This window comes from Rissa tridactyla, chromosome Z (assembly GCF_028500815.1).
Source record: "Rissa tridactyla isolate bRisTri1 chromosome Z, bRisTri1.patW.cur.20221130, whole genome shotgun sequence".
Lineage (NCBI taxonomy): Eukaryota > Metazoa > Chordata > Aves > Charadriiformes > Laridae > Rissa > Rissa tridactyla.
In genome coordinates, this window is record NC_071497.1 from 17977951 (window position 1) to 17988211 (window position 10261).

At 40.2% G+C, this 10261-nt stretch overlaps 1 protein-coding gene across 28 annotated transcripts in view; it reads left to right on the top strand.

The window, feature by feature from the left end:
* The window catches only part of AP3S1 (adaptor related protein complex 3 subunit sigma 1), a 42737-nt gene extending 32901 nt beyond the window's left edge, over positions 1-9836 (top strand). For 7 of the 28 annotated variants that reach the window (XR_008463983.1, XR_008463959.1, XR_008463981.1 and 4 more), the window contains one exon: positions 1412-9836. Coding sequence is in view for 1 of the 28 variants with exons in the window: in XM_054186944.1 (XP_054042919.1) it covers positions 1412-1459 (48 nt within the window). In the remaining 27 variants the exon portion in view is untranslated. The remainder of the gene's footprint in view (positions 1-1411) is intronic. The other 21 variants (XR_008463970.1, XR_008463978.1, XR_008463972.1 and 18 more) reach the window with 21 other exon arrangements.
* Positions 9837-10261: the final 425 nt, after the last annotated feature.

The window sequence follows — 10261 nt, forward strand, 5'->3', positions numbered from 1 at the left end:
GGTGACACTTACGATTCTCTACTTCGAGAACTAGATTTATGAGATATTTAATATTGTCAAGACCTCAGAAAATCTAAGTGCTATCACCTCTGTGTAAGTTGCTCAGCTCTTAAACTCTTCTGTGATTTGAAAAGAATAAAGGGGGATAGTGATTGGTTTTTATAATCATGCTCTTAAGCTCTGTGTGATGTACAAGTCTGTTTAAATGAATAATAAAAATATCATTGGGATATTTAAGAATTCCTGTAAAGTTTTCTTCCGCAAAAAAGTATGCAGTTAATACTATATATGGAAATGCAAGGGCAACACATTTCAGGACTAGTCTTGAGAGGTCCTGTGTTACTTGAGAAATTTGGATTTGATGTAAACCAAGCACTCTTTTCCTTTGAGTTGAATGTTAAGACATACCCCATAGGATAAACTTGGAATCAAATCACATTCTCTGTTTGATCAATAGTAACTATCATTGGTGCCTTTTGAGAGCATTTGAGAGAGAGAAAAAGAAACTTACTTTTGAAGGAGAAAATAGGTTATGATCCAAGGAATTTCAATGTATTTCTTAAGGGGAAATAAAGAAACTTCATGTGTATTGTACAGATGTGTACAGTTACTAATCATCAGGTAACACTTACTATTGTATAAATGCTTTTTAAAACAGCATTGCCCTCTCTACCTCTTGAAAAGAATATTTATTCTTCATATTAACTTTCTTAGTTTTAGGCTTCAGGAAATTTCAGGTGGGGCTTGGGTAGAAAAATGCCACTTTCTCATTTCCATTGAAGAAATGGAGAGAATGAAGTGTGCAGCATGTTTTCCCCCCCTATGAAGTAGGGTATTCTTTAGTATTCCCAAGTTAGACAGCTTAGCTAGTACAAATCTGGAACCGTTATAATTTCACCTGCTTTTGCCAACTTTTGTTTTTGTGCTTAATGCATAGACCATGTGATGTTCAAAGTAAAGATGTTGAAAATTTTCCACATTGTTCCCCCGTGAGGATTTAGTTCAGCTGCTGCTGAAGGATAAATGGGAAATTTTGAAACATTTGGTACTCTTGACCTATAGAGAGTTTTTCTGGCTATTTATGAGAGGAGCTCACAATTTCAGAAATTATTCCAAGCCCTCTATATTTTGTCTTACTTTTTTCCCTGTGGTTCATTTTCAGATTTGTAAGCTTATGTAGTTAAAAAGTTTTTTGTTCCTCACAGAGAAATCTTTTCTGGGTTTGTTTCAATCAAACATTTTTTTGAAATGAGAAAAATATGTCTGAGATGCATCTTGACATGAAGCATATGTCAGGTTAAATTTGTACCTCTTATTTGTCAATTGCCAGGCTTTCATTCATTTTAGTGAACTAGATCTTAATTCTTAACAATTATATGACTATTTTAAAGCTTTTTTTCTTTTTTTTTAGCTTTGTCTTTTGCATTACTGTTGTTTATGCTACCTTTCTCTTACCTGACAACATGGCTTCTGCTGGAAAGGATTCTTCTCTGGACAATTCTTCCAGACTTTTCAAGAAGCTTCTCAGTTTGTTACTGGCTGGCAAATATTTAATGCAAGGCTGCGACTGACAACTGGAGATTTCTTACTCAGAAAATCTTTGGACGGGAAGAAATTCTATATCAGATTTTCACAGTAAAATTGCACTCCATTCAAAGAGAAATTTTCTCTCGCACACACAAGAGGTACTGTACAGGAAGTCTGAATGGTAGTATTTTTTCATAAATAAAAACAGATGGTATGACAATGTGGGCTTCCTCATAGTAGCTGAGCCTGTCTATTTGCCACCCCTTTGCCAGAGGAGTGTCTTAGTTTGCCAGGGGGAGGTGTTTTCCTCTTACCACGTCATATGATACTGACAGGCCTTAAACTAAAACCAGTCAGAGTGAGATGGGATACTTGATTGACAGAAATGATGGAAATGGTATTCTTACTCTTGACCTTCTAGGGCTTGCTTTGTATTGCTGATATTCAGAGGTTTTCCACCATGCTGATCTGCTTGTATTCATCCCTTTCATGAGAGTGATCTGCCTTTTCAATTCTTTCTCCTATTTCACCAGTGTCCTCTTAACTACTGCTTAGAATTTAAAATGGAAATAAGCTGAGGGCTGTAAATGATTAAGCTCTTAATTATAAATTTAAATGTTTTTAATGCCTCTGAAACTGAAAAAAACCACCCTCAACACATATATATGTATGCGTGTGTGTATACACACACACATATATATATGTAAAAATAATATTAGTCTTTTTCACTAGCTGTTGTTAAGAAGGAGGAGAAGTCATCTTGAGTTGTCCTTTAGCTGCAGAAGCCTGGCAACTAATTTGCAATACTGTACCTCCACAGGGCCTGCCTTTTAAGTGATGTTCATCAGGGTGCCCTTATCAGTAAATGAATCACTGAAAGCCATTTTTCCTAACTGGGCATTTCTTAGAACTGCAGGTGAAATGTTACTAAACAGTAGCTGAGACTATTTGGCACTTACGGTATGTGAGACAACAGCTCGAGTTGATTTGTCACGTAAGGTTTTCTTTCCTATTTAGTTCAGTTTCTCTGCTAGTGAAATTCTCTGGGGAGAAACCTTTTCATGTGATCATAGCAATTTAACTGTAGTAGGTATTATCTGTACTACTTTTTGATAGTCCTTGATAAATTATGTACAGAGCTAATTTTATGGAGACTATAACAATAATACAAATTAGTATTTAAGCCTTCAGAATGTCTTAACTAATCTATTTTTCCTGCATTTCCCCACACCTCCTGTTTTTCTATTGTCAGGAAGTCCTTGTGTCATGGGTGGTTACTTGTCTCAATATTCCACAAGTTAAGTATTTTCCACATTTGTTTGTGTTCTGGGGATGCAGGGTGAAGTGTCCTCAGAAAGCAAGTTGGAGGCTTGGGTGTAGCCGCTGTTAAGTTTGCTTGTCTCCAAACTGTGATTGTCTCTCTCATTATGAATTACGCCTTCCAAATTCAAAGATATTTATTGTGAAACTGAGTAACGAGGAGAAGATTAAGTCTGATTAGCCCATGAGAGCAACTGCTAATTCTGGCAAGTAATTTTTTTGTCTTTGACAAAAAAAATTATTTTCTGGGGTACAGACTCCCTCTCAAGTATTGAGAGGAAAGGTGTTCGTGGCATTTTCCTTTCAGAAGCCAAAGACTTTCTCTGAAGGCCCATGTGGAGCAGATGATTTTCTTGCTTCTTGCAGGATGGATTCTTCTAAACAAATGGAGAAAGGGCAGAAAGGATAAAATTCCTACAGAGTGAGGGGACATTCCCAGCTGCCTCCATAGACTTGAAACACAGCAGCTAGTTTTCCCACTCTGGCAGGGGCAATGAGTGCTGCTGAAAAAATCTTTTGACTCTTTACTGCTAAAAGAGAAGCATCTCATGTTAGAATCAGCTGAGAATGCTGTCTGCATAGTTGACAGCACAGACATGACAGGTACTGTGTCAATGCACCTCCCTCTCCTACCTGAATAGTGAAGCCCTGTTTTGAATATATTTTGGGAAGGGGGAATATTTTACATTACAAGTGTGTAAAAAAAATTCCTCCCCTTAAACAGATGTTAATGCTCTGATTTATTCTGCTTGATGGGAGTGGGTGGAGGAGAGTGTTACTTGTTGCAAGGGAGAGGCAGGTTCAAGCCAGAAACTCGAATTGGCGCTGCCTTCCTGTGAGCATATTTGACCTTTTCTTTCTAGAGGCATATTCCAATAAATGCTAAAATTAGTCCTGAGTTTTACTTAGGCCTATGCTGACAGCCAAATGGGAACTTGCTAATGTTCTAAGGGTTACCCCATAAAGCTCCTTGCTACTGAATTATAGTATATGTGGGGCTCAAAATACTGAAGGAACTGGAAATTTAAATGTCACAAATCAAATAGTTGTCTGTTTATAACTGGTAAAGAAAAACAGAGCCTAAGTCTTGCACAAAATATATTTCTCAACTTCTTCACAGAGTATCCATAATTTTACTAGGAGCAAGGAAAGCAGCCAAATACTGCCAAAACTGACTAAAGGTGAACAGTTAATTTCACAAAAAGTAATCTCTTGTTGTTTAATGATTATCATAATAAATTATAAATCTCTCTTCTGTTCTTCATTTAAGGAAATTATCTATCATTGCAATTTTTGGTGTTCAGTGTTTACCCCAGTCTGCTCAGTGAGCTCAGGTAATGTTATTACCTCCATTCCATGGGTGGAAATGCAAAGGTAGTCAGGCTGCAGTGTCAGCTTAGCAGGCAGATTTCTCGCCTGCAGAAGTTTTGGCCTTGTGGTGCATTAGGAGTGCGGTGACAGTGTGGTTTGACTGGGGAGGAACCGGAGGTTGAGACATCCCCTCTTTGCGCAGACTGAGTCTGCCTGTGGCTGGAGTGCTAGAGACATTTGAGCTGATCCGCCATCTGTCCCATGAGGAGGGTGACAGGCACACTTCTGCCATATTCCACTGCTTTCCTGCCCAGTGTAGCTCTTCTGAAACTCAGCAGCACGCACAGGCTCCAAGTGTCCCCTTCTGGGCTGGCTCTGCTTGTCTGGCCAGCCACCAGGACTGTACCAGGAGTGGAGCACATCCGCCTCCAGATTCTCTCCAAACAGAACTATAAATGTGTCACCAGACCTGGAGCTAAAAGCAGGCCTGTAATGATGACTGAGCTGCTTGGATGGACAAGAGTATGGTCTCCCTGTTTTCTTTTGGCTTTCAGAGTCCCATCCACAGACTGTCTTCTGGTATGATTTTCAGCATTCAGCCAGCAGAGGTGCTGTGTCACCCACGTCAAATTTCACAGCTTCAAATGGTTGCAGGGAACCTGCATGATCAGTAATCTGGGTGTGTGTCTAAGACATTTTGCCTTTGGTATAGCCATGGTAAGTTGCACCCACATCTTCTCCACCAAAGGCCCATTCCAACAAGTTTGAGCAAGCAGCCTGCAAAAGTGCGTAGAGAGAAGCAAAACTGGAATGGACTCTGCTTTTAAAAATAATCTTTACAATAATTTGTTGTGCTGATGTGTGTTACGAAAGAAAAGATCTTTCATGATTCAAACAGCCATCCCGTTCCCAAGTGAGATGCTGTTTTACTTGATGTCAGAAATTGCCAGAACTTGTGGTTCTGTTCCTCCCTGGGATGCCCTGGCATCTCAAGTGTCATAGTCTGCTTCAGTGGGGAGGGCTGGATGGCTGTCATTCTTCTGTGTCTTTTTCAGGACAGGTATCATCACAGATACGATCAGCAGGACACATCCTGGCTGCCGTCCCTCTGCAAGGTGGTGTACACTCACACAATATGCGATTTCCCTGGCAATGTATAGAATACGTTGCTATATAGAAATATGTTAATGCATGTACCTGCATTCTGGCTCAGGTTTCCCCTGCTCAGTTGAAAACAAGGACAGGTAAGCACTGGTTAGGGACAAGCCATTATTACACAGACCTGCATGCTGGAGTCGTGGTGCAGGCAAAGGAGGGAAAAAGTTAATAAGCCCCCTTGGCTGTGGAAATTGCGGTTCTTAGGAATCTGTTATAGGCCATTTAAGTAGTTTAATCCCACTATAGTATCTTTTTAGTTTAAGTTGGATTACTAAAATACTAATATCCAGGCGTTGTGGGTTAGGACACCACCAAATACAGCTGTCCTGTCTGTGTCCTCTCCCAACTTCTTGTGCACCCCCAGCCTCCTCACTGACGGGGCAGCATGAGAAAAGGCTTTGACGCTGTGTAAGAACTGCTCAGCAACAGCTGGGACATCAGTATGCTATCAGCACTGTTCTGGCCACAAATCTGAAACATGGCACCATATGAGCTACTGTGAAGACAATTAACTCTATCCCACCCAAACCCAAGAAAATAGTAAGACAGATAGTAGGATGAGGGAAGACAAGGTGGTAGGGTAGTAACTCAGTAGGGCTTTGCATCGTGATTAAAGTCATTATTTTAAATTCATTCTTTCGTAAGTGTGTATAATGAAGGGCTTCCTGCTAAATCTCACTTAGGATTCCCGTGAGGGAAAGAGTCAGGAGAGGGCTTGGATGAAAAGAAATCGGTAGTTTGCAGAGCAGCTTAAAAAGAATGCTGCCCAAAAGAAAAGCCCAAAGGAAGGAAAACACAGGATAAGGAAGGTTGTAAAAGAAGAAGGTGCTAAATGGGTTGTTTTATAATCCAGGGATAAAAATGTGACAGCGTTACGGAATAATTTATTAGGTTAACTGATACATACAGAAAAATGGACAAGCCTTTGCAAAACCAGATCTTTTTCACGGCAAAAGGCAGCAAGCTTTAAATTGCTTCTAAGATACATGTGGTTTTTTCTGACAGTTGCTGGTTGGTCTAGTATTACTTTTCTGACAACTGACATCTAAAGCTGGCATGAGTGATAAGCAGTAACAGAGAAACACACAAGAAGGAAGCAAATTGGATTTGAATATGAGAAAAGAGAAAATGTGATGTTTCATACTAAGTGCTGCATGGTATTAAAAGTGTTTGCAAACATAAGAAATTACTTAGATGATGTTTGTGCGCTTTCTGACACCAAACAGGTACTAGGGCTGCTGGTGGGGTGAATATTTAAGGTGCGTAGTGGTAGCAGCTGAGTTCTCCCCCCGGCCCTTGGCCTGTAAGGGCTGAGGACGTGCTGCTGTGGCTGCCGGCTGCAGACCCACCCCACGGCGGGTGGCAAAAGCAGAGCTGTGCCTGGGCAGCAGTGGGGAGGCTGGGCGCGGGATGTTTCAAGTTAGGGAGAACAGTCAAGAAAGGAGAGTCAGTCTGTGGCCAGAAGGTGTGCCACCAGTGGCTTTCCACTTTGTTTAGTCTTTTTATTACATTTAAACACTGTGCTGGAGGTTTGGGAGTTTCAGTGACTAATGACCAAACAAAGATGTGTTTAGCACACTGAGTTGCAGCACAGGGCCAGTACAAATATATTATAGTATGATTTTATGTTGCCCCCAACTTAATTATTACACCATGTGTTTCCTTTGCCTTAACAAAATTGTTCTCTTTTCCCCTCCGTAGGGTTTCTGGGTTTCCGTATTAAAAAAAAATAATCTATCCCTTCCTTCAGAGTTCTTGTAGAGGTCTTATTCTTCTTCGTAAAGATCTAACAGGTGAGAGTTTTGGGGAGGAAGTTCAAGGGTAGCATTGGTTTATAGTTGATCTGAGGGACAGCGAGGGTTCACAGCTTCACGTTGTGGCAGATCCTCTAACCCACTGGCTCACAGCGCACACGGGGAGCTGCAGAGCCCCCATTTAGCTGGAGAAGCAACTGTAACCCCAGCTTCTCTGCATGAGGGGCCATTTAGCTCCCTTGCTTGGAATCAGGCGAGAGTCTGTTTTTGACAAAATCCCTCAATTTAATGGATTCAAATCAAAGGAATAGAAAACTTTGGGATGGGAGTAGGAGCTGAAAAAGGGAATTTCTTGGCAAGGAGAGAACGGGAGTTGAGGACAGTTTGGGAAAAACAGTTTGAGAGAGGGAGGTGGTGGAGAAAGTCATGGGACGGAGGACATGTACACGGAGGGCATGTTAAGAAATTTCTGAAGAGAAAACAGAAGGATGACTCATGTATGTAGGATGGGAGAGTAAGATGCTACTGGGAGAGTCTGCTGCACAGGGTGAAGTTTGCTGGAGAACTGCCAGGTAAGAAAATCAGGAAGGGCTGTGAGTTTGCTGCAAAGCTGTTTGACTGGATAAACAGTACGGATCCGATCAAGCCATTGGGGAGGACTATGGGGAAATTTTCTCTTCAGACTGGTCTGGAATGTCTTCTCCAGGTGGACAGAATTTTCCACCGTAAACGAAATCTTAATACCAAACCCACATTTGTTCTATTTTGTGAACGCAGTAATTGCTCCAGAATAAAAGCAATTTTATTCATGCTAGAGAATTTGCGTGAGTTACGCCAAAGTTATTTGCCAAAGTATACAGGTCCAAATGAGAGCTATAAAACTTCTTGGTCTTGGAGTGAATACGTCAAAGTTGTGTTGTTTTTATTAGTGCATTGTTTTAGTATAAACTTACATTTAAATGGTATTGCATGTGCCTTTCTGGTTATGGAATTGTTTGGGTGGAGGGACTAACAGAGAGAGGAATGTGAATCAAGGAAGGGATCTAGGGGTTATTGCTGATGCTTATGGAGGAAAATGGCATCAGAGATCTATTGGAAATTTGTTGACTTATGAAATTTCTAAGCTAGTGTGCAGGAGTGGGCTCAGGAGGAAGATAGACAGACAGACAGGTAGATAAAAGTACAATAATTTGTTTTTCTGCTACCTCTCTAAACTCTTTTTCTAACCATGAAAATATGCTTTGTCCAAGCTGAATGAACCATAGCCTTACTTACATGGCAGCTTTGCCAAGACAACTTTGCAGTGTACGTATTGTCTACTGCTAGGTGGCAATTGAGGAATAATCATAACTGTCATGATTAAACATAATTTATCGTGGTGTTTCTGCAGTTTAAAAAAGCAACCCCCCTCCAAAACAGATACCCACACAAAACGTCCAATTTAGGTAACCTCTGCTCTCTTTCCTGTGTTTTCTTAATGAACAGAATCTTACAAAAGTTAAGCAATCAGGAAGTTAGAATTGTAGCTGTCTAAAGTGCACTTCTAATCTGAAAAATCATATGAAGAAGTAATAGCCTGCAAAATGTTGATCCGTAAGACGTTGTGAAGACCATCATATTTGAATCCCTGTTTTGAAGTCTGCGTTTTGTTTAAATATGTTCTCTTTTCTGTCCCTTTTATTATGAGGATAGCCTTGAAAAGTACATTTTTAAATGTTTTTGAGCTTGAGGTGGTCTGACTAGGTGTGATTGGGATGTCTTCAGATCTACTTATGAAGTAGTACACTTCTTAAGCTCCACCAGACACAGCAGTCATACTGCTTGGCACAGCCAGCAAAGAGGCTGTGTTACTGCCTTGCGTAGCGCTTACGTGGTGACAGTATAAATGTCCCCCTGTAAAGGAGATTAAGGATTGTGACCTAAACTGTCCTGGCTGCGATGGTGCACTCATGCTGCTTCACGATGGGCTGTGCTTTGGGGAAGGAAGAGGCACAAGCACCCTGTGTTTGAAGAGGGCTGTCAGACTTCAGGCACACAAAAGTATCCTGTTCATTCGCACTGCACTGTGACTCACTGATATAATTGGAAACACACTCTGTTTATTTGTATCCCGAAAACTAATGAGCTTAACTGACTCCTCCTTTAGGAATATTGAGATACATCTTGTGTTTCGATGGATCACCAAGCCTAGCATTTTCATGGTCAACATCGTTGTTTGTTTAGAAATATCATAATTCCCTACCACATAGTAATTCCCAAATGCAACCACTCATAAATAAATACAGAGCAGCTTGTTTATCTTGGGAGAGAGGCATCAATTCAGCAGGTTAGGAATTTTGCAACATAAGGCTTTTGGAAAATGGTGATTAGCTGCGAGCAGAGCTGTTAATGGGTGAATCAGAGTTGATAGGAATTTTTGCTAAGGGTGTTGACTGCATGCAATTTTTGCTTGAAATCAAAGGAGCTCTGAAAGCAGCACCTGTGCATGGATTGATGGTGCCCTGCAGTCAAATAGTAGTTCCAGTAACAAAACGTTATTCTCTACTCTGAGTTTCTCATTCGCTGTTTCTTTGCAGGAAATCTTGAAGGATCTTGGTTTTCTCCCTGAATGGAACAGGAACAATTTTCAAAGTTTGAAAAGTGTCCGGACACGCCTCCTAACCATTTCCGAACTGTAATTGTCTTAATATACCATCTTTTTTAATTTTACTAGTAAAACTTACAAACTGTCTGCCAAGTCACATTCAATAAAGATGATATACAATATTTATTTTTATCATACATTTTCCTAATGAAACACAAGTATGGGAATTAAGGTAAAATACTGCATCATGACGACCAAGATCCTAAGGAGGTTGGTGACATTTAGCAAGACATGATGTTTCAAATGTAGCCATTTTGAATGACTGGTCTGAATTATACTCATGTGAGAGAGTCATGTATGATAAACAGATTTTCACTGTTAGATCCTAGTGATATGAAGGTTTACATCAGCATTCAGTGCAGGTTTTTTTCCTCCTTTGCATGTTATAACTTAAAAAATAAAGGTGCATTTTTCCAAGTTTTCACTTTTCAGAATTGATTCCACTTTTTGTGATCAAGACTGATTATGTTGGATGTCAGTACACTCCGTATTTTATAAATATGTAATTTTGAAATGCAATACATTGCAGTGCTTGCTTTAGTGTAAT